This window comes from Mauremys mutica, chromosome 1, assembly GCF_020497125.1.
Source record: "Mauremys mutica isolate MM-2020 ecotype Southern chromosome 1, ASM2049712v1, whole genome shotgun sequence".
NCBI classification, from domain to species: Eukaryota; Metazoa; Chordata; order Testudines; family Geoemydidae; genus Mauremys; species Mauremys mutica.
Window position 1 is genome coordinate 15918589 of NC_059072.1, and position 25226 is coordinate 15943814.

Genomic DNA, 25226 nt, shown 5'->3' on the forward strand with positions numbered 1-25226 from the left:
GACCTACACAAAAGTTGAGGGTATGTTTGGATGCAGGGTATAGTTCAGGCCCTTCTTTAACATATAATACATCTGAAATAGTGGCTGGACCAGTCAACAGAGTAAACATGCTACTGAATTCAGAGTGACTTGGAAGAGTTGGCTTTTGCATGCATAAGAGGCTTACAGAATTCAGCGTTGCTAAATGCAGTGTAACAAGGCTGGAAACTAAAAAATAAACACATGGATTATAGTCACAGTGAGTAGAATATGTGAGAGGACACAGTTCAGGAACTATAGGTTTGGCAGTGGTCACGTATGCAAGCTTAGGTTTTCCAACCATGGAATTCTAAACATGTGGAAGTTGTGTGTAGTGTACTCCACTAGTGAAATCTCATTTGAATATTTTATGCCTCACCAGTTACCAGGGTTTAAGGCCAGCATTTGAGAGGAAAAAGATTGTATGCAGAGGAAGGCAATTAAAATGATTCAAGACTTCAAGGGCCTGAAAGTCTTCCTGGATTTACCCTGTGGAGCTTAGAATAAGGGAGACTAAGGGGAGATCTTAGAGAGGATGAATAAGATTTTAAAGACAAGGAAATGGATTGATGCCAGTAACAAGCTGTGTGACAAATGAGGTAGCTGCCCAAAATAGGTCATGGTGTGTGCTTAAGTAGGGAATTACTCTATAGCAAGAGCAATTCCTGGGAAATTATTTGAATCAAAGGTGTGTTAAATACAGAATACACATTGCCATAGGCGGATACAGAAATAACTGAAAGCCACAAGGTGGGTGAGGTAATATCTTTTATTGGACCAACTTCTGTTGGTGAGAGAGACAAGCTTTCGAGCTACACAGAGCTCTTCTCCAGGTCTGGGAAAGGTACTAAGAGTGTCACAGCTAAATACAAGATTGAACAGATAGTTTAGCATAAATAATTAGCACAGATTTTAAGGGACCATTCATAGCTCTAGAGCAAGGCAGGGAAACCATTTCAGAACAAATCTAGAAATTTGTGAACAGGTACGTTGGTCCATTTCTTTGCATACAAAATGTTACATCCAATGTTAAAGTAATTCCAACCCTGAGGTAACTAAATCGACTAGTAATATCGAAGTTAAAATCATCTTCCTCCAGGGTTAATAGGAACAGAGCTGTGGGGGCCGTATGGTTTCGTCCTGAGAGACGGCTGTCCCAGCTACCTTTGGATGCCTGCTGGGAGTCCCTTGCAGCATGCGGTACTGCAGTGGGATGGTTCACAACACTCTTCTCTGCAGTGACCTCCGAGGAAGGGCACAGTAGATAAGTTGTAGCGCTCATTGCAGGATACCTTTCTTCTCCTCCCCCCTTCGAGCGCACAATACGTTTCCTTTCTGTCGTTTCCTATTTGACTCAAGGGAATATTTATTAAATCTGGCAAACCTCTTTCAGGTTTGTATGGCTCAATAATAAGAAACGTAAGAACATGACTGTCTTAAAACCAGTGATCTTACAGTGACAGCAACAAAAAAAGCAGATGTTTTAGCTTTGTGAACTACCATTATGCAGAGTCATCTGTGTCATAGGAACACTCAGCATCTGCCTGCTTTTGTCCACATCTCTCCGCCATGTATAGCTGAGGCCAGTTTACTGCAGGGGCTTCTTTAAGTTTATTTCCTTGCTTTATCTCTATTTTGTGCATGTGCATGCATCTGATTTACTGCTGATGAAAGGTGCTGGACTGAAAACACTAGAGACCAAAGTCCGCTATCGACAGAACCTGTTTCACGCCATGCGCTTCCACTCTTCCCTGGAGGAACAGCACTTTGGAGGCAAGATAGCAGTCCAGATTCAGTAGCCCATTCAGTCCTAAGCCTCTTTTGAGGGGTCATCCAGATGGAAAGTTAATGTGCAGCAAGCAAGGGTGTGAATGTACAACCCATTAGCCCCTCCACACGAAGGCCATGTCTACACTACAAAATGATGTTGACCTAATTTACGTTGGCATACAGCCTCCACAGTGTGTGGACGCTGGGCTCCTTTTGTCAGTAGTGTGCGTCCTCACCAGTGTGGGGCATTGTGGATGGCTCCTGAAAGCCGGTAACAGTCAATGTAAGCAATGCAGTGTCTACATTGTCACTGCGTCAACCTAATTATATTGACCGTGACACTATGCTGCTCAGAGAGGTGGTGTTAATAAATCGGTGTAGAGAGGCACTTCCACAGGTAGGTCGACACAATGCAGCTTATGTCAACCTAACTGTGTAGCGTAGACTGGGCCTAACTCCCTGGGTGGATAGTCTGTGCACAAACAATGCCTTTAGGCAATTTAGCTTCGTACAGTTTAAAGTGTATTAAGCTAAAGTGCACAAAGGCACTTTTAGTAAGAGTGTCGACAGGGGGAGTTAGTACAGAATAGCCAGTGTGCTAAAAATTCACACTCTATTTTGCTGCACACTTCCAGTGTAGACAAGTCCCAAGATTGCCTGCAAGGTTGCCCTTTGGGAGCAGTGGTGCCTCCGAGAGTGACAAGCTTTGGTTACTAACCCAGGCTTGCACGGTGATTTTTAAAAGCCTAGGCTTCCAAACTTTCCACTGTGGCCTTTTGTAGATCAGGTTAGAAAAAACACACACTGTTCTCTGTAAACATGGTTTCAAGCAGTTCCTTTGTGTGCAATTGCTGCTGTCTTAGTACTTAGTGCTCTGAGCGATCTTTCCTGACTGCTTTAACTTGCTATGGATTGTTCTGTCAATCAATAGAATATTTTAGACCCAACCATGAGGATATAAGATGCATCCCTGTTGGGATGATGACTAAAATTCAGCAAGAAGAGAATAAGATCCTGACTGGAGTATACAATCCCAGAGGGTGGTCTAGTTGGGCCTTCCCACTTCAGGGGACTGAGTGGGGAGGAGGATGGGGAATGTCAGGATGAGTGAGACAGGAGGTTTTTCTGCTCTTCAGCAAAGTATTTACCCTGCATCCTGGTTACATGTTTGCATCATTTAATTTCATGCCCCACATATTTGACGGCGTCTGATCAGCAACGAGTTGTTGTTTTGGAAACCTGTGTTTCATAAACACCTTTCTTGTTTAGCCATGTTTTTTATTCAATGTCCTTCTAAACAACCACCCGTGATCCTACTCCCCCATGTAGAAATATGCCAAATGTGATAAATATAATGATTAATGAAATCCTAATAGTTTACACTTGCATACGGCTTTCATCCAGGTTCTTAAGGGGCTTTATCAGATGGCTAATTATCATCAGTTACACACTAGACTAGCAGTTGTGACCTTCCTGTGGTCACACAGCATGTCAGCAGCCACAGCAGCAATAGAACCTGGGTCCCCTGCTCTAATCAACAGAGAATGCTGCCTCCATAATTAGTGATCTCTAGTAATATACAAGCGACGGTCTGGGACAAGCAGGGGCTGGCGGAGGTGTAGAAATCGCTTAGTTATTCAGGGATATACTTTCTCTCATTATATCGCCACTTCCACATTGTAATCCTTTGCACTTCTACAGCAGTATCCATCCAAAGACCTCGCAGTTGTTTTATAAATATGGGAGTGAATTTCACCCCTTAGTGCAAAGGCCCAGCTCAGATTCCTGTGCACCCCCCGAGTCACCGCTTAAGCATTTAAGGTGGTGTTATGTAATGCAAGTTGCCTTGTGTGTGCCTAATGTACTATGGATAAATTTGAGTCTCTGGACACTCAGTGCCATGTGCTAGTCACCACTGTCTGCTGCTGCATGAAGCAGAGAAATATCAGTTATCATTCACAGACAGATCCTGCTCCCATCGAAGTTAGTGGGATAGGTCTCATCCTGGGAGCAGAATCTGGCCTTTCAGAAATTTCAGTTTTGCTTTAGGAAGCTGTGACATAGACTTTCCCTAGTAGTGGACGCAGTGGTTCTTAGTGAACATCTATGAAATAAGACAACCTGCTATTGATCCACTTATCAAAGCTGCTCTTAGTTGTTTTACAACAGGTCAGGCCAAACATATAAATGCTGAGCAAAGGAAACCCAGCCTGTACCTAGTGCATTGTAATAGGTAAGTTTTAAAACAAATCAAAGCAGCTCTCGGGAGCTCTTGTCTGTACACTGCTACTTTTAGAATAGTAATTGGTGGCATTTTGGTTGCTCATATCAATTTGCTGGTATAAACTCAGGTTGGTTATTTGATGCTGCATCTGAGGTGTTAGATGCTGCTCAAGTGCACTGTTCTCTCTTAGTGTTGATGCAGATACAGTAACTGCCTTCCTTTATTTTGCTAGCCTTTGTTTTTGGAAAAGGGATGTAAGTAGAGTCATAGATTTTTTTTTAAAGGCTAGAATGGACCATTAGATTGTCTAGTCTGAACTCCTGCATATCACAGACTATACAGAATTTCACCCGTTACCCCTGCATTGAGCCCAGTAACTTCTGTTTGACTGAACCATATCTTCCTGAAAAGGCATCCAGTCTTGACTGGAAGTCATCAAGAGCTGGAGAATCCACCACTGCCCTTGGTAGTTTGTTCCAATGGTTAATCACTCTCACTGTAAAAATGTGAATTAGTCTCTCTCTAGCTTCCAGCCATTGGTTCTTGTTATGCCTTTCTCCACTAGCTGGAAAAGCCCTTTAGTGCCTGGTATTCGAGATGCAGAATTATGGAGTGAGACTAAAGGCCTTTTCCTTTTATTTGTTTATTAACATCCTCATTCTATTTCAGCACCTTCCAAATGTTGTGTGAGCCGTTTTCATGAACCTTGTGAAGTAGGCAGTATTATCTCCATTTCACAGACAGCTGCACTAATCATGGAGGACAGCATGGTGTGTGTTTTGCCTGCATGATGGAGGTGCACAGGATTTATAGAGGGACAGAACCTGTCTGTGAAAATGGTGAATGTGATGTGTGGGAGGACTGAGGTCTGTTACCGGAGAATGCCTTAACGGGACACATTTTGTAATGATTTGTGTAGGCTGAGGTTTCTTTAAAGCAACCATAACAGTTTTTTAACCAAGGTATTTTTCTTTGTGGACATTATCTTTCTAATCTAAACTGTCAGCACTATGGTATCTACACACTGTGCTGTCACAGCCATGGTCCTGTCATAATGTTGTGTCATCAAGTAGTGCTGGAACATCAATAAGTTGTCTAGCTCAGAATAAATACAGGGCCCATTTTTTATCGCTTCCAGTTAGCAGTAAGTGGAATGGATATGAGGCAATCAGGACTCTCCCATGAAGTCCAGGGTGGGATGGCAGACTCGAGGAGAACAAGATGGATTTGGTTGGGTTAGAAGGAGGGAAGGAGATGACTCTGCAAGAGAGGAGAGGGAACAGGAAAGTTCAAGAGCGGAAGGATGGCCAGTGGTTAACATGGGTTTATGTCTCTGCTCTGCCATAAGCTTCCTGTGTGACTTGGGACAAGTCAGTCTTTTTGTGCCGCAGTTCCTCATCTGTCAAATGGGAATAATAGCAATGCCCTACCTCACAGAGGTTTTGTGCGGATACATACATCAGACGGTGTGGTGCTCAGATATTGCAGTTATGGGGACCAGGTAAGTACCTAAGATAAGATAGATCACACATGGATATGCATCCAGACATTTTGGGGCTTATCAGAATGAATCCTCTGAACCTTTTGAGATTCACGCTGCACTACTAGCCCAGGATAAAAGCAGAACTAATTAAACCATTCCAAACTCTCTCTTTTTCCAACACTGTAAAGTACTTCCCTAATTCCCTCTGAACAATCCTCAGCAATTGATCTAACAGAACATCTGTTCAAGTGAATGGAATGCAAGGACATACTTGGTGTATCCAGCCATTTTCTGGATGTTCTGAGCCAGGGAATTGTGCTGAGAGAGACACACGCACACATCTGGTAGACCAGGATTGTCTCTTGTCCTGCTTACACATGTCCATTACCACAATTAGGTGGGTGTGCCAGTGAAGAAAGTTTAGTCATTCTTTATCAGAACTTGAAGCAATTTCTCTTTCCTGTTGTTTATAAAATTATATTTCTGCTCAAGTTGGATGTCACTGCAGATGAACAATAAGTGGTTCCGATTGATTATAGTGATTTCTGCTGGAAGGTATAGAGAGCTTGATCATCTTTGGCCTTCATTGAGAGAGCCAGCAAGTTGGTAATAAGCACAAATGTATTCTCTAGCCACTCTTGCTAGCGTAGCAGGCCTTATGAGCATTTTTATTGTGAACTTCTCTTTTCTTTGAAGAGTTTTTAACTTAAAATGTAGACCGCCTTCCAGCCCTCCTCCACCTCGCCAGGATAAAAAATAAAAGTTGACTGTTTGGGAGATGCTTTCTACTCCCTTAGCTCAAAAATGTAGCACTAGCCTTAGGGCTTGATTTTCAGAGGTGTTGAGCCATTGACTTCAAGTAGCATTGTGGGTTCGCTGTACTTCCAAAAATCAGGCCCTTGTGGTCTTGAGTTTGCCTGAAGCAAACTGAAAAAAAAGTCTGCTTGTCACATCACAGAGCCACACCAGATAAATGGTTCCTACAAGTTCTGCTGGCCAGGCAGCTGCCGATTCTGCTGATCTGATGGAGCCACTGCGGCAAAACTGGCCATGTTCTTCCTAATGGAATTTTACAAACTCTTGATCCATATTGAGGGCTGATGTTGTGTATTTATTTAAATACAAACAAATCCAGCTTAGAATGTAAATGACATCAAGTCAGCGAGGGTTGGGAAAAACACACAGCTGGTTGATCTGCTCAGTTACTGCCTCTTTCATCATTTCATCATGAAAATCAGGCACCAGGGAGTCCTGCTTTCCTGTTATCTTTTGAGTTTTGGGATGAGATAGGACAGGTGACTGGAGAAATTTTTTAAGGCAACCGCTCTATATAATTTTGGAAAATTTCCATAGAAAAGCCAAGATACTAGACATCCGTTCCTGCGCACCAGACTTAAGACTTAAAAGCTTATCTTCTTCAGTGTTCTCTTATGAATATTATAATACTTGAGCTATGATGCTGTTTCTCTGGACAATTTACTGGAGCAACAAAGAATTTTTATACTTCCAGAGAGCAGAAGACCTATAACCACACATATATTGCTGTATGATATCCTACAGCAGGGGTCGGCAACCTTTCAGAAGTGGTGTGCCGAGTCTTCATTTATTCATTTTAATTTAAGGTTTCGTGTGTCGGTAATACATTTTAATGTTTTTTAGAAGGTCTCTCTCATAAGTCTATATATTATATAACTAAACTATTGTTGTATTGTAAAATAAACAAGGTTTTCAAAATGTTTAAGAAGCTTCATTTAAAATTAAATTAAAATGTCGATCTTACGCCGCCAGCCCGCTCAGCCCGCTGCTGGTCTGGGGTTCTGTTCACCTAGGCCGGCAGTGGGCTGAGCGGGGCCTGCGGCCGGGACCCCGGCTGGCAAGGGTCCAGCAGCCAGAACCCCAGACCAGCAGCGGGCTGTGCGGGGCTGGTGGCCAGGACTCCAGACCGGAAGTGGGCTGAGTGGCTGAGCCCGCTGCCGGTCTGGGGTCCCGGCCCTGCCCACAGACAGTGGGTACCTACCTTCTCCCTGGTTCTGGCCCATTCTCTTCCTCTCTCTGCACTGAGCTGAGGGTGGGAGTGCACTGAGCACAGGGCTGGGGGTGAAGGGTCTGGCCAGGAGCTAGAATGAAGGAGGGGGCTCAGGGTTGGGGCAGGAGGTTTGGCTGTGGGGGCACTTACCTGGGCAGCTCCTATTTGGTGCGAGGGGTGCAGGTGGGAATGTAGGGGGCAGGGGGCAGGAGCTCCAGTTTGGTGCTCAGGGTGGGGGTGGGGATGTGGGGGGTGTAAGAGTCAGGATGTGGGGGTTACATGGGATGTGCGGGGGCTGGAGATGTGGGGGGTGCAAGAGTCAGGGCTGGGGTCGTGCGGGGGGGAGTGAAAGAGTCAAGCAGAGGGCTGGGTGTGTATGAGGGGCGTACAGGGCTCAGGGCACAGGCCTGGGGTGTGTGCGGGGCACAGGGCAGAGGGCTGGGTGTGTGTGAGGGGGGTCAGGGCAGAGGGCTGGGGTGTGTGGGGGGGGGTCAGGGCAGGGGGCTGGAGGGGATATGTCCCTATTCCACCCCCTCTTCCCCAAGGCCCTGCCCCTGCTTCTCTGCCTCCGCCGGGAGCAGCGAGCACACTGACTCTGCTCCTTCCCGACCCCCTCCCTCACAAGGACCATCAGCTGGTCCGCCGTCAGGGAGGGCGGGACGGAGAGGCGGAGGAGGTGCAGGAACCCAGCACACTACGGGAAGAGGCAGGGGAGTTGGCAGGACCAAGCTTCTGCCTCCTGACCTTTGCCTCTGCCCCCGCAGGAAGGGGAGCGGGGGGAGCGGAGGGTGGAGAAGAGGGGGCCGGGCCGGGACTCCGGCAGGCAGCAGCGTGCCATGAAAAATCAGCTTGCGTGCCGTCTTTGGCACGCGTGCCATAGGTTGCCGACCCCAGTCCTACAGCGTGTTAGATTTGGGTTAATACGCCACTGATACGGAACTTCTTGAATATGAAGGTTTTAAGGCAGATCATTACTTTTTGTCTTTTATATGAATGTGGCTTTTCATTCCTGAATGTAGGTCTGATCTCTCTCCCTCACTGACGTCTATGGCAATCTTTCCAGTGATGTCACTGGAAGCTGGACCAACCCAATATGTGGACATTATGATGAGTCAGAGCCTGCAGGATGCTGACTGCTCTGCACTTTCATCAACTTACTGGGAGTGTCAGATGCTTTAACACTGCTCAGTATTGGGCTTTGTGTGCCTAATTGCACCTCTCATAAATTTGGGGTGGATTATGCCCCAAAAAGTTTACTGGGTTTAGCATTCACTGATGAGTGTCCTCTGCTATTCTTTCTGCCTGTGTGTGTGTGTTCTTTAATCAGCACATTCTGCTTACAGTTTTTGAGGGATTTCTCTCACACTTAAGGCAATCATCTATACTTTGTATAATTAATATTATAGCCCTTGCAGTTGAATGGATAGTCTCTTTAGGGTCTTAAGTTTAGGGTTAATGCAAATTAAATGTATGCTTTAGAAATTGTTTGGAATTGCTTAAACAATAATTCCAGAGAAGATTTGCTCCAAGTAGTTAATGAGACTGTCGTCTGATGAGGTGATTCTCCTCTAAAAGATAACACTTTTAACAAAGCAGGGGCCCAGTGATACTGAGCAGCAGTGACCTGTGCCCTGATACCAACTATTCAGCTGGATTTTTAAATTATAAGAATGTTTCTGTATGAGGGTCATGACAATACTAGGGAGTCATGGTTTGAATAATTAATTTATTATGGTGCTTGAGATCTGTGGGTGGAAAGACCCATTGAAGCATAAAGTATATTGTTATGATAGACAATGTTGTGAGGAAGTGCTGAGAAGATGCTGTATATGGGGTGTTGTGTTGGAATGGAGCCACTTGTAGTATGAGGATTTTGTACAGCTGGGGCCCCTCAGATGTCAACATTGCTGTCAGCATCCGTATATATGCGTATCCCTGCACTCTTGGCTACTAACTGTATACTGGCTTCAGTAAATCTACAATTTGCAAATCCCTGCACTCTGATGTGCTACTGCCCTGAGAACTCAACATCCAAATACCAAATTTTATTCATCTGACAGGAGAAGAAAAAAGTCTAATGCTTTAAATATTTCATCAGGAAACATTCCTGCTAGCTAAGTAATAACAGTATCCTGGGCTGCCGGGCACTTCTGACAGCTTATACGGAACTGGGTTCAGTTCTGACTGTGTAAATCGCAAACGCCAAGTAACATCTAACTAAAAATAGCTTTCTGTTGGGCAGCTGCCTAAAGTTCACCATTTAACCTTGCACTTACCTTTTGTTGTTGTTGTTATTGCTTTTCAGAATAAAACATGAAAATATAGTTGCACTGGAAGACATATATGAGAGTCCAAACCACTTGTACCTGGTCATGCAACTGTAAGTACTGCCATTAATTAACCATCTTGTCAAAATTGTCAGCATTTTTGTTTGTTTGTTTGTTTCTTTAACCAAGAAGTTGAGAACAGATTAGAAGTATGTACCGGTACTCATTTTGCTACAGGCTGAGAAAGACCCTGAAGATGGGTGAAGTGATGCTTAAAACACTATGGGCCAGACATTGATGCTCTTGCTGAAATTGTGTAATAATATTATTCTATGAATAGTCTCTGTCACAATTTCAGGGTAACTGCACCTGCATTCCCCTCCTCATGGTCTACCAAGGGCACCCACTCTAAGCTCCCGGCTCCTCAGCTGTCACCTTTCTTGGGAAGAAACCCCTGTCTCATTCCCTGCTGTCTAGGGTATTAAGGCTGCACAGCTCCCTGATTTACATTGTGACATCTCCAGCAAGCCAGACTGCCTAAAAGGCCAGTGTCTGCACTTTGCTTTCCCTCTACAGGCTATGACCAGTGTATTGCTTGCAGTTATAAGTTACCACATAGCTCTTTCTAAGCAAGCACATGTATTCTTAAGGTGAAAGTATTACAGACAAAACACATTAAAAATATAAAAGAACCTGCATGCATGCTAAAAAGCTTATGAGAGGTCACCCCCAGCTCCAACCTTTGGCTCTGGTAGATGTTAGTCCTTCAAAACCACAACTTTATACAGCTCATGCCTTTGATCTCCAATCTCCATGAACAGGCAATCAACAGACAATGACCCACTCCTCAGGTTGTAGCTTCAAAAGGCTGGGTTTTTACATAACGGGGGGTGAAGAATTTGCATTAACCTCTCCCTAGGTATTCCTCAGGAAATACACTTCACACTTATTGTGACCAAAGTCTATTCTTCTCTGGCACATTTTCAATATGGACCTTTGAACTCCCAAGCCTCACATCACATCTTCCCCTAAAAAGGTTACAGACAATCCTGGCTTATGGCTATACGACCTATGGCATAATACATAAATGTTTCATTTTAACACGTGTCCCTAAAGATATTTAAACTTAATAAGGTCTCCCAAGGTTATGGAAGAAATTGCCATATCTGTCAGTGTCTCGTTCAAATCAGTGGGGCTACTCACAGAGTAAAGTACTAGTTGGATTGTGCAAGGGGATCAGTATCAGGCCCCATATGTATAAAATTGCTACAATTCAGTTGTCTGGGAACCAATCTAGGTTAGTTTTTCTCTCTCCCCTTTTTCATTCTTCTGTAATAAAAGATTGTAAAAGCAACCATAAGAATGAGCCCTGGCTGATGTAGTCTTTACTGAGATATAGAGAATCAAAGATGATAAGCACACATATGTGTATTTAAATATGGAAATGAGAAGATTGTACCCATTAGCCAACTGTGAAAGGAAATGTCTGCCCTGTCTGACCACAGTGCTCAAACAATACCAGTAGAGCAGATGAGGGGTGTACACTGAACACCTATCCAAATATTGATCTCTCGGATGGTCAGAAAGTCAGATGGAAATCACTTACCGCCACCAGTGGAAATATGTATAAATATAGGCTCACCTTGATATTAGCTCTCTGAATAATATTTCTGTCCCTCCATGCCCCATTATAATCATGTAAACTTCTTATGCGGAGACAACTGTGTTGGCAACATTGAGAATTATTTCTTGATCCTGGTGTGGCCTTAACTCATTACCTGAACTGATACAAGCTGGAAGTATCAGAGAGGGCAAAACTAGAGCTGGATGGACGAAAGACAAAAAGAAAAACATTAATGGAAAGTGTTGGGTTTGGGGTCAACGAAAGATTTCAGTAATGATTTTGATAATGTTTTGGATAAAAAAATTGATAAAATGTAAAAATAGAAAATTTAAAAGTCAATTTTTTTGCAAAGTGTTTCATTTTCAAAAAACAAAAAAACCAACCCACCACTTCTTGATTACTCCCCTTCACTTTTTTCATTCAAAAAATTTCACCAGCTATAGCAAAGAGTACATTGAAAATAAAAAGAGGAATGGCCTCTGTCCAAAAGGAGGCCCACTGGTGCAGTTTAGAATCAATGAATAGATTTTAAGGTCATTATAATCTAGTCCAGTGGTTTTCAAACTGTGGGTCGCAACCCAGTACTGGGTCATGGAATGTAAGGCACTGGGTTGTGGCAGCTCTGGTCAGCGCTGCCGACCGGGCCGTTAAAAGTCCCATTGGCGGTGCTCCCTGGCTAAGGCAGGCTAGTCCCTACCTGTTCCGACACCGCGCTGCGCCCCGGAAGTGGCCAGCAGCAGGTCTGGCTCCTAGGCGGGGAGCCACGGGGCTCCACACACTGTCCCCGCCCCGAGCACCGGCTCCACACTCCTATTGGCCGGGATTCAACATTTTGCTTTTCAAAATCTGGTTTAGAAACTCTGAGTTGAAATTAAAATGTCCTCCTACTTACATAATGCTATAAATGTTCCAGTTCTCAGTCAGCTGGATCAGCCCAGTGCCAGATATAGTTAATATTATTTATTATGATAGCACCTTGGAATCTAACCAAAGATTGGGGGCTCACTGTGCTAGGTTCTGTACAAAGAAGACAGTCCCTGCCCAGAGTACTGCAGGGGAAGCGGCAAAGGAATATCAGAATCCTAAAAATTCCAACAAACCAAGTGAATTTCTCAAAATATAAATTTTATGACCAATTGTCTAAGAATGCTGGCATTGGTTTAACTTCTTTAGTAAAATATCAATTATTATTTAACTTATTTAATTTCAAGCAAACCCTGATTTTCCAAACCCCACATATTTGAACCTGAAATGTGTGTCTTGCCCTGAATCCAAATTTTTATTTAATCCAAAATCCGTTATTCTGAAATTGTGTTTTTAAGTCTTCAGACTTTCACTACCATTTCTGTAAAACTGGAGTTCACCTGTTTTCTCTGTTATTGATAACCTGCTAAGGGACTGTTTGGGCTGAAATTAAGAGGAGGACAATTGAATCTGAATATCAGGAAAGACTTCTCCACTGTGAGATCTCAGACCCAAAGAAGTAGTGGACACCTCATAGCTCAGGTTATTTAAAAGCAGTCTGGACAAAGCACTAGAAATATCTCATAGAGAAGAATTCCATACTATCAAGGAGATAGATATTCCCCTTGTCTGAATTCTAAATTGTTATGGGCCTGTCTTCACTGCATTGATAGCTCAAACTATAACTTGAGTTTTGCCCTAACCCAACTCCCTTACACACAGTATGGTCTTTAGCTTAAGTTAGGTCAGTGGTTCTCAAACTTCTGTAGTAGTGACCCCCCCGCACCTTATAAATTAAAAACACATTTTTTATATTTAACACTATTATAAATGCTGGAGGTGAAGTGGGGTTTGGGGGTAGAGGCTGACAGCTCGTGGCCCCCCATGTAACAACCTCATCATGCTCTAATGGGTTACGATCCCCAGTTAAGGGGTGCTTTATACTCCTGCCAGCTGGCCTTCTTGGGTGGGTTGAAGTTGGAGTGCTGCTGACATTGGAGCTGGTAATGCAGCAGCTATAGTTACAAGAACTCATCGGCTGCTAATCCAATCACTCTGTTAATCCAATCACTCTGTGAAGCTCCAGTGTTGTTTGCAGTGTGGTCATCACCGTCACTTGTTGGAATAGAGCAGGGGTCGGCAACCTTTCAGCAGTGGTGTGTCGAGTCTTCATGTATACACTCTAATTTAAGGCTTTGCGTGCCAGTAATACATTTTAACGTTTTTTAGAAGGTTTGTACCGAAAACATCCTGAGCTCAGGGCACTAGGACCTTATGACACCCTACTCCAAGTTGTCATTCTCTGTCTTGTATGCAATCTCAGCAGCCTGACAAGACTGAGCTGTCATGAAACTTAGCAGCCCAAGCAACACACTTGTTGCCCACTTCTTCTCAGGATAATGGATGAAATGATCAAACCTTAAAAGCTAACTGTAATTACATAGCAAAAACCACAGTGTAATTACAATGTAATTATAAACTGCATCGAGAAAAGTCACAGCGTTAGTACATTGTATTTTCCATACTTGGCTTCCAACAGAATATGTATTAAGAACACCAGTGGGATGGTGCGAAGTAAATCAAGCATCTAGTCAGCTTCTGATCATATGAATCAGTAGTAATGCATACTGAAAAGCAAAACCTTATTGTAATTGCTATGTAACTGCATTGTAATACTTAGCCTTATTATAAACTTTGACAAAAAATAACTAAGGATATTTCTGACATTTTAAAAACCTACCTGTCCTAGAAGAGTAGAACTCTGCAAAGCTGCTGTATGTACAAACAGCTATCCATATGGAAAAGAGAGCAGGATATGAAAAATATTTTCTTAAATGGCACCTCAAAACTGAGTGTTGAGTGATTTATGATAGGTTCTTTCTAAGTGAAACTCTCTCCTACCACACTGCTAGTTTATACAACGCATTTGCTTTGCATTTTATGAACTCATTTGTGCTGACTTCTCCCTCAAGATGGTGCCTGGTCTTGTGTTTTGTTGTTATTTTTCTTTCTCTCTTTCTTTGGGAAACATCCCTTCTTCTGTGTTCGCTAGGCCTAATTCCAATTCTCCAGCTGGTGTGACTACATTGGAGTGATTCCTGATTTACATCGGCATAAATCAGGTCAGAGTCTTTTGTTCAGGGCATAACACCTGTAGAAGGAGTTACTCGTGTTGATGAGATAGTATCCTAGAAAAATAATCCCGTTGGAAGTAATCCAGTTGAAGGAGGTTTTATCGCATACTTTTAAAATGCAATTTCTTGCTGACAACTGATGAATGTCTATGGGAGCTGCTCAGCCCGCCGCCACTCTGGGGTTTCCGCTGCTGGCCCCTTGCCAGCCGGGGTCCCGCCGCTGGTCCCACTCAGCACCCACTGCTGGCCTGGGGGAAGGAACCCCAGACTGGCAGCAGGCTGTGACCCCAGCTGTCAGGAGCCGGCAGCCGAAACCCCAGAGCGGCGGCAGGCTGAGCCGTTCAGCCGGCCACCGCTCTGGGGATTCCACCGCCGGCTCCTGACAGCTGGGGTCTGAGGCCACTGCCAGCCTGGGGGAAGGAACCCAGGCCAGCAGTGGGTGCTGAGTGGGATCAGTGGTGGGACCCTGGCTGGCAGGCTCCAATGGTGGAAACCCCTGAGCGGTGGCGGGCCTGCGTGCCATCTAAAATCAGCTCGTGTGCCACCTTTGGCACGCATGCCATAGGTTGCCAACCCCTGAAATAGAGTATCTTGAGTGTACTAGCTCAGGCTAGCTGTTGCAATGAAGAGGAGCCCTCTTACATGTTTCTGTATTTTAGTTATAATTTGGCATGCCAGGGGGATATTGATCAATGTACTTTTCTTCTCATTCATAATTTACCTCTTCATTCTAGAGCAAATTTTCTCTTCTTGTTATTTAAATATTTGTAAAATAGGTTGACTGGAAGTTGGATTTTAAGGACCTCAGCTAGGGTAATGAACACAGCTCCATTAAGATGCGTTGGAGCTCCACTGAAACCAATAGCGCTGATCCCATTTATACCAATAGAAGGTGTAGCACTAAATATTTCCTTCAGGTAGAGAAGTGAAAAATTGCTGCATATGTTCTGATTGCTATACACTAGATTGAAATTAATCCTGTATTTCCTGTCTTTTAAAATGTGAGGAAAAATCCTATAGAAATGACTAGATCTTTTTATTGCCATTTATCCCAGGTACTTGCTGCAAGTCAAACAAAGCCAGACTGGTTCTGGCTCTGCATAGGATACAGCAAGGAAATACTCTTCTTCCAGCACTCCGTGGGGAGAGGGTCAAATCACACAAGGGGGCGGGAAGGGCAGGATGTAGACAAGTATTCAGCCCTGCTCTGTGCTGGCCCATAGCATGAACTTCTGAAAGTTTGGAATTTAGGACTGGAATGCCACTAAGTTCCTAAGAATTAAGATCAATTTAACATGCCCCATTTCCTGGATTCCATATAGGAAGATTTACACATGATGTTTCCTAGGGAACATCAACTTGTTGCTACAATAGCTCAAATACATTATGTGGAGCTAGGCACCCATTTGATTACATCTCTGCCTAATTTGCTATTATATTTCTTGTGTTTCTTAGCTTGTAGTCTTTATTTATCTCTTGCCTTGAAAAAGCCAATCCTATTATGTTTTACTTTTATTTAAAACCTGCCTTTGTTTGGAGGAGTGGAGTATAACTTCAGCTGAACTCTGGGAAAGGGCATTTAGATTAAAATAGAGACAATTGGAGGGAACATTAGAACCATAGATAGTTTACAGGCAGAAAAGTCTTTTTTCTCTTTGTGAGAAATCCAGAGATCCCCCAGCGTTGGGAGGATTCAATGTCTGAGTAGGAATCTGAATTTGGTGGCTGGCCTTTATTTCTGATAGACTGTAACGAATGCAAATCTAGCACCCCCACACTTTGTGGAGGTTGAAATCTAGATCTAAATTTTGTAGTTTGGATCCATCTGTGCTCTAGATGTAAGTAACACTGAATAGTGTTAATAGAAAAAGAACCCTCCCTTCTACACTGAACAGGGAATACACTCCAGAGTTCTAGCTTTTTTATACAAGGCACAGGAAGTGTTGTAAGCTGCACTCTGATAACATTGAATTGCAGCACATTAGATGCTTTAAAATCCGGGGAGTAAACAGTTTAGAAGGCTTCAGAGCTTGTAGTGCAATGTTTGCAATTTTGACAGTGCATGAAAGCAAGTTTTTCTAGTTTAAAAAAAAAAAGTCACCACATTTATTTTGTTCAAATAACATCAACAAGTGATGCTTCCAAGACAGCACAAAATCAGTGTCAAACCCCGGTCTATATAACACTGCTTTGAAAAAAGTATTACTAATTTTCTCATGGGCTTTTCCGTGTAGTGCTCATTGCTGCAGTATCACGGTGCTTGACAAATATTCTTTATTTATACAACAACTCTGTGAGATATGGGGCTATTACTAGCCCTGTTTACAGATGGGGAACCGAGGTAGAGAGAGATTTAGGTCAAAAGTGCCCACTCACTGTGGGTGCTCAGTTTGAGACACCTAGGGCCTGATTTTTCAGCAGATTTAGTGTTGTACACATTTTCTGTGTTTAAAGCCTGGCTCCCATTGACTTCAGTCGCAGCTGCGAGTGCTCAGCACTGTCAGGAATAAGGCCTTGCAGCTGTAAGTCTCCTGACTGACTAATGAGCACAGCTGGGCCACATCAGCTAGGCCAGCTGACCGACTGCCTCACCCGAGTCTCTGAGGAAGTTAGCAGGCCTTTTCTTAAGCCCAGCAGCAACTCCCTAGCTGTTTAATGCACATGCTTGTGGATTCTACTTCCCTCTGCTTGGCTTCCTTCTGTCCTGCACCCAGTCTTGACTCTTCCCTGTACTTGGCTGTGTTTCAGCCCTGCTCCAGAACCAGCCCTGCTCCGCTCCTGCCTTCTCTGACTCCATGGAGCTGGTTCTGACCTGTGACTCCAGTTCCTGGCTTTGGCTCTGTCTTGACCCTTGGCTTTGTCATTCAAGCCCTGACTTTGGTTCTGACCCTTGGCTCTGATTCCTGGTTTGGACTCTGCCTTGGCTCTGGCATTTGGACTCTGACTCTGGTTGTGACTGTTGCTCTGCCCACAACCCAGTCTCCTAACAAACATTTCTACAAATCAGATGCCAGGGTCTCAAGTAGGGCACCCAGAAAATGAGGCATACGCAATTAGGGGCCACCTATGAAAAGTTTGTTTTAAGTGACTTGCCCAGCATGACATAGGAACTTTGTGGCAGGGCAGAGATAAAGTCCATGTCTCCAAAGCACCACTGAACTGCCTTGAGCTAGCAGTTCTCTGCCTCGTTCATTACATACCATCCTACTTCTGCAACAAAGGAAGCATGAGTCCTACAGATAGTGTGGTGCAGTGAAGGAGACCGTTTCATCCCTGGAGCAGAATCCATTCTATGCACTGAACAAGGTAGGGGGTCCTGTGGGGGAAGGGGGAAACTGTGTGATCGTGTAGTTAAAGAATATATCATAATGCATAGGCGTAAGGGGGCCATGCTAAGGTTTAACAGGCAACCTTAATTTTGGAATTTCCTAACTTTTGAGTGAATTTGCAACTGTGCTATGCATTTAACATATTTCTTTCTGTGAAAATTCTGTGCTTTTTACAAAAGCAAAATGAAAAAACAGAAATTCCATCATGTGGCATTGTATTGACACCCACGTGGGTCCTCAGCAGGGTGGAAAACTTTAGAGCCACCACACATAAGCTAATGGAGTAAGTGACAGCAGTAATAGGCTATGCAGTGTTGTTGTAGCTGTGTCAGTCCCAGGAGAGACAAGGCGGGTGAGCTAATATCTTTTATTGGACTCATAGAAACCATCCTCAAACCACTCACCACACAAAGGCTCGGCTTCCTCCAGGACACAGCCGACTTCCTCCACAAACTCTGCAACATGAACAATTTCCCTCAAAACACCATCCTTGCCACCACAGATGTCATCTCCCTATACACCAGCATCCCTCAAAGTGATGTCATAGCTGCATGCATCAAATATTTACAAGGCAATGGATAACCCTCAGATATTCACCCCAAACACATCGCCAAACTCATCCATTTCATCCACAGCCATCACAATTTTACATTCAATAACAAACACCTTGTCCAAACATGAGTCTTCATCTCAGTCCCATTCTCCTCACCTCAGTCCCAGTTTCCACTCCTCAAGCTTCTCTTCTGGTCCCAGTTTCCTTGCTCAGCCAGTCCCCCCATGTCTGGCAATCTCTTCTTTACCCAGGCCTGCTGTAACCCCCTCTCTCCCCCACCCATGTTCCCACTCCCAAACTCCCTCCCTGGGCTCCTTGTAAAAGGTCAGTGTCCTGTCCTCCCACTCTGTCTCCTTGCTCCAGTCACTGCCAGTTCTCACCCAACCCATAGGTTGCCAGTTCCTGGCTCCATTCCTAGCAAGTGTCTCTTCTCCCCATGACCCTTGGCTCCTCATCCAGTATCAGTTTTCCCCCCATCTACTGCTTTTGCCTTCCCCATCTTGTGTCTTTTCCTGGGTCCCAGTCTCTTCGGCCAGCTAGTCCCGGTCCGCACTAGGCTCCTTGTCCTGGTCTACTCCACACATCGCTCCTGCAGGTCTGGCTTTTGTCCCTGCTGCATTTGAAACAGGCCATGTCCTTCTCCACTCTGCCTCGGTCCAAAAGGGTTGAGAAGGAGTGCCATTAAGAACACATGAGAGTCGGGGTCCCTGCTATAAGCCTGACCGGCACAGGGACAGCAAAAGATACATTCCTGATACTGAGTCCACCTCCCTGCCAAATTTCATGTCCCTACTCTAAAGCCTGGTGGGAGCTAGAACTGTACAAAGAACAGGATTTTTTAACATGGACCAACCAATGTATTTTTCTGTAGCCTCATTCTCAGACATGGCTGAACCATTTTGGATGAAATCTTCTAGAGGAGTTCAGTCCAAAGCAGACACCCAGCATGTAGAATTTCAGCCCAAATGGTTAAAGTTTGTTGAAGTTATAAGCAACTGAAAATGCGGACTTATAATGGGAAGTGTTGGGTAACCTTAATAATAGGTGGTGCTACCAGCCCCACATATAATATAAAAATATGAAAATGAGATAGGAGCTATTACCACTTCCACATGAGGATTCTGTAAAGAAATTACTAATACTGCACAATGGAGATGTGTGTAGAAAAGCACCATAGAGCATATAGGATTGATTTTTACCAGAATTGTTGTAATTTCGTGCTTCCTCTGTGAATTCAAATGATGAGGTTTCAAACTAAGGTACCCACTTCTCCATTCCTAATGTTGATGCCATGTAATAACATTAAGATCTGATCAACTAGTTACCTGCTGAGAATGAAGACAAACAATAAAATATTGAAAGGGGTTTATTTCTTTTGTTTGCTGAGTTCAATATTTCTCCAGGGGATACAGGAGAGGAGTGGGGAAGCTAAAGTATTTCCAGTAGTAAATGTTTGGTTGAACTCATTGGCTTGTTTTGAAGATAAGCTTTGTTTGAGATTAATCATAGACTTTCTGGTTGCTAGAGACTTCTGGTTGCGGGTGGGTCATTGACCAACAATAGCTGTATACCATGTTTCCTGAGATTGAGCAATTATTTCCTCTTCTATGTACAGGGATATGCCACTGTATTTTAGATACACTGGTGCAGTTACTATTTGCAAATAATATACTGACTTTTTAATTATATATATATATATATATATATATTATATACTCTGGTATTTCTTGTTCATGCTAGAGAGTTGTATATTAAAATGGATCTAATTTGGATATGCATGTATTTATTTGATACATAGTAAGGGACAGTAAGAGACCCCTACAAAATAATACTTGCAAGAGTAGTATGGAGCAGAAATTCACTCTACGTCATAACTGGGCTCAGTCCTATTTCACTGAAATCAACTGGACTTCTGTCAGTTACTACAGTGGGAACAGGATTGTGTTTATTGTCTAGAAGTTTAGGCCCCAGATTTGACCTGCTTTTAAAATGATTTAAAATCTGATCAGGAGCTTCTTCCAAATTCCATATGTTCAAGAAGGCCTCACTCTGGCCTGGAAATGTTTATTTGGCACCTACATTTTTTTTTCATGCGTTGAACTCAGTTGTTGATGTACAAATTATGGGCCTGATCCTGCCACCCTCTATTCGCACATATAGGCCCTCCTCATGTGTTAGTCCTGTTGGAGGCAATTGTAATGTTCAAAGGAGAATGGCTTGCAAGAACAGGCCCTTTGTTTGCACCTACAAAGCATGGAGCTAGGGATCTAATGAGCTAGTTTGAACAGCCACATCTAAGTTTGTGTGCAAAACATTTGCTGTCCAAATGAGTTCTACCTCTGCTGTTGATGGGCTTTATCCGGACACACGCAGACTTATGGTAACCTTGTAAAAGTTCTGGAAACCAGCTGAATCAGATACTTACATATCTGCACTAATGTCTATAGACTTTAGTATTATTATTATTTATTATTATCAAAAGCTATATCCCTAAGCACACACTAAGCCCGCTGAATATTAAGCAAATAAAAGCACTAAGCAGTAGTTAAGCATTGAATTTCTTGTTTTAATAACCAGTGCATGAATGCACTCTGAATGCAGTGAAGCATATACTGTATTTGAAAGTGACATTTAAATTAAAATATTCAGCCTCAAAGAAAAACTACAAACAGTTAAGAGAAATGCCTTGTTTGCCAGTTTTCCTAAGAAGTATAGCAAGTATATGCTATATTACAAAACACTGGTACAAATGCCACACAGATATCACATCAGGATGCTAATTAAACCAACACACAGACTTACAGGACAGGATGCCTTCTAGGATTTCGTTCAGATGCATGTTTCTCATGACTCGTTACCCAGAACTAGAGCCAGCCCAGAACTAAGTCTATTTCTACACTAACGCCTATGTCGGCAAAATTTATGTCGCTCGGGGTGTGACTATTCAACTCCCCTGAGCAACATAAGTTAAACCCACATAAGTGCTGGTGTGCACAGCACTATGTTGACGGGAGAGTTTCTCATGCCAACGTAGCTTATGCCGCTTGCCGAGGTGGTTTTTTAACACTGACAGGAGAGCTCTCTCTCTTCGGCATAAAGCGTCTTCACCAGACGCGCTGCAGCATGCCACTGTATTGGTACAGCTGCACCAGTGCAGCACTGTACGTGTATACATGGCCTTAATGTCTATGTACTCAATAGTTCATGATGATGCAGCAGGATTAGTGCTTTAACAGCAGAATATACAGTTCTCCAAACATGCAGCTTAAACAGGAGCTGTGCAGTTTACATGGTACATTAAGTATGGAAAAGGCAGGATCTACTGTGTTTACACTTACGGTGGCGTGTAGAGTACAGACATTCCACAGTAGCTACACACCTCAGTGAAAGACAGGCTGCATCCACACTTGTCACTGCAGTGTGACAATGAAGCTGCAATGAAAGGCACTGGCAACTGGCTCCGGCAACGTGGAGCTGCCAGAGCCTTTCCCCACTGCGTCCCTGCTGCCGGAGCTGTTCTCTGTTCCCCCCTGCTGCCGGAGCCTTTCCCCTTTGCTGGAGGAAAGGCTGTGCAGGAAAAGGTTCCGGCTGTGAGGAGGTAGAAAGACACTATACTGCTAAAAATAGCAGTGTAGACACGGGAGGCATTGCTTGGGGATGTAGAGAGACCATGTAGGATCTATACCCTAAGGTGCAGGCATGTAGGGCACTTTATTCTACTTGCCTCACCATCTGCACTTCTGTTTATACCCATGTTAGCTGAGTGCGCAATGTCTGTACTCTACACACTACTGTAAGTGTAGATGTACCTGGCACTCAGCAGCTGGTGGATTTCATAGAAGAGGACAGGAAACCAGCTAGGTCTCAGCGTAGTGTTCTCTTTGTTATTTCTGATAGTGCCATACTTCTGATGTCCTACAAGCGTCTGACTGGAACATTCAGTGGGAACTAAGAATTTTGAGTGCCCAACTCCCATTGAAAGCCACCCTTAGACCGCTTTGCAAATGCCGGCCTCTGTTTCCAAAATGCCCATTCTTGGCAATGAGGAATAGGACACATGATGGATTTTCATGATGGAAGGGCCCAATTTTCAGAAGCTCTGAGCACCCGCAGCTTCAGAGGAAGTCAGTGGGATTTGTGAGTTCCATGCTTCTAAAAACCAGGTCCAAAGATCCCACTGCACATTGGCATTGTTTTCTGTGGCACCAGGGTCCAGAAGTTTGGTTCTCACCATCTTTTCTATTGTCCACTCACCTCCTTCCTAACATGTCTGAAATAAAATTCTGCTCTTATTTACTGCCTAAGGCTCCTGCAGGGGGAAGCTTGAACATCAGTGTTGAATGTGGGTCCTTTGCCCCTCCCACAGTAAGTAATCTTTAGAAGCAGCAAAGAATCCTGTGGCACCTTATAGACTAACAGACGTTTTGCAGCATGAGCTTTCGTGGGTGAATACCCACTTCTTCGGATGCAAGTCTTGCATCCGAAGAAGTGGGTATTCACCCACGAAAGCTCATGCTGCAAAACGTCTGTTAGTCTATAAGGTGCCACAGGATTCTTTGCTGCTTCTACAGAACCAGACTAACACGGCTACCCCTCTGATACTTAATCTTTAGAAGAAAGCAAAGGGATATAACAAGAAGATAAGTGGTCATGATAGTGAGTGTGAATATGCTTGCTTTTAAGAGAGACAAGATGCTCCAACACCATGATGCTGGGTACAGTATAGACAAGACAAAAGAAGTGGTTTACTTCTGTCAGTGGTAGTTATACGGCCCCCATCGCCATAGTAACACAGTCCTCAATATGTTTATCTTCCTAACACCTCTATGGGGTAGGGAAGTGGTTTTACCACACACCGAGAGAACAAGTGGTTTTCCGAACCTCACACAAGGAATCTGTGGAGGAGCAGGGAATTGAACCTAGGTCTCCAGCTTGCACCCTGGACTATGCTTCCTTTTTTTACTTTATGAAGAACACCCTAAGAATGGTAAGAGTTCTGCTACTCAAGCTTCAGCTGCCTATCAGAGGAATCAAAACTGGGTTTTTCAGAATCTAGATCTGTAGAAATGGGCCCAAACTACAAAATATGTGGGTTTGGATTCAAGCCATCCCTAGTATTTAATGGACTCAGAACATGTCATTTTATTGGTTCGTTGTGGTTTGTCACGCTACAAAGACACATTGACTGAATGACACTATACTGATCAGGGGCGGCTCTACGAATTTGGCCGCCCCAAGCAGTCATGCGCGGGAGGTGTCCCGGAACCGGGAGATCCAGCTGAGCCGCGGGCCGAGCGCCCGCTCCGCAGTCATGACTGCGGGAGGTCCGCCGGACCCGCCTGCCGCCGCTGCCCGCAAATGCCGCCCCACGCGCGTGCTTGCCGGGCTGGGGTCTGGAGCCGGCCCTGATACTGATAGCCATCTTAATTGCACTATAGTCCAGTATTTGCCATCGTGGCTGTGCAAGTTACTGAACTAATAGTAAACTGATCCACTGGCTCTGTACCTCTGGTAAATGAGCAATGGTTATTCCTCCAGGAGCAGTTTCTGAATATTTTTGTCTTCGAAAGAAAGATGATTAAACTGAACAATGTACACTCCAAAGTACTTGATAGGAAGCTGTTTCTCTTCCTTTCTGTGCCAGTGGCCGAGAGGAGGTAAGCAGGGAGGAAAGGATTAAAGTACAGGAAGTGATCAGGAATGGATAAGCAGATGTTTTAGTAACAGCTTAATGAGCAGCAGAGTGATTCCCAAGATGAATTCTAGATGTGTCCAGATAATTCCCTGCCTGTAGTTGTAAGGATTAGGTATGATTTACAGTGTGGGATATGTACTGATTGGATGTGGCTAAACAAGTCTGGTCCCGGTTTCCCTTAGGAAGCATGGCATCCCTCCTACCTGCACTGGCAAGACAACAAATAAATAAATAAATCACCAACTCTTATTATTAACAAAAAAGCTACATAAAGATTGGGAAGGTAAATAAAGATTTTTAAGTAAGATATCCAGATCTAGCTATTGTACTAGAGTGCTGAAGAAGAGAGGAACTTCTGGAGGCTGCTATTCATGGAGCTACACTTTCTAATTTCTGAGCTCCATGCTGCACCTGGCTATGTGGGTGCATGTGCCAGTGCTGCATAACTTGTAAAAATTAGCCACAGCACTAGGCAGGCATGTGATAGAGATGAGTCACAAGACAGACAGTGATGTATAACTGCCAGTAGCCACATATAATATCCCTGCCTCCCCGAGAGCAGGAATGAGCCCTTTCTCTTCAAACAGCAGGCAGATTGCCATTTAGAGGCATAGCAATTTTCATCTCATTTTGATGGATTTCAATAACTATTTCATTCTTTCATGCCTTGCCATGCCCAGAAGTTTCATTGCTGGTTACTTATTGTTGGTATAGTAGCTGAATTAGTCTCTTGCATTTAGCTCTGGCTCTAGATGTAACCGGTAATTTTAAATCGTACCGTGCCAGCACTAAAATCAATAAAACAGCTAGCAGTTGGGGCAAAGCAGCTTTACTAGGAGATGCATAATAAATATTAAGTCCATGTATAGCACAGTACGAGAGTACATTCTGATAGAGTCGAATGCTCTTAGGCAGTGCACTGAGGTGTACTAATTATTACTCTAAGTAGCTGCACTGATTTGGAGAGATGAGGACTTCCATAGAAGCCTAGAAAGATTTAAAATGAAGTAACATACTGTACCAAATGAAAATACAAGGCTAAAATTGCCATTTGCTGAAGTTTTATTCTTTATTTGGCAACCTCTGTTTTAAAACTTGCCTCTCTCCCCGAGTTTACTCATGGAGCACTGTACTACACA

At 43.8% G+C, this 25226-nt stretch overlaps 1 protein-coding gene across 2 annotated transcripts in view; it reads left to right on the forward strand.

Moving 5' to 3' along the window:
• The window catches only part of CAMK1D (calcium/calmodulin dependent protein kinase ID), a 362522-nt gene that overhangs the window by 204200 nt on the left and 133096 nt on the right, over positions 1–25226 (forward strand). For both annotated transcript variants that reach the window (XM_045030977.1, XR_006582309.1), the window contains exon 3: positions 9827–9901. In XM_045030977.1, coding sequence (XP_044886912.1) covers positions 9827–9901 — 75 coding nt within the window. The remainder of the gene's footprint in view (positions 1–9826; positions 9902–25226) is intronic.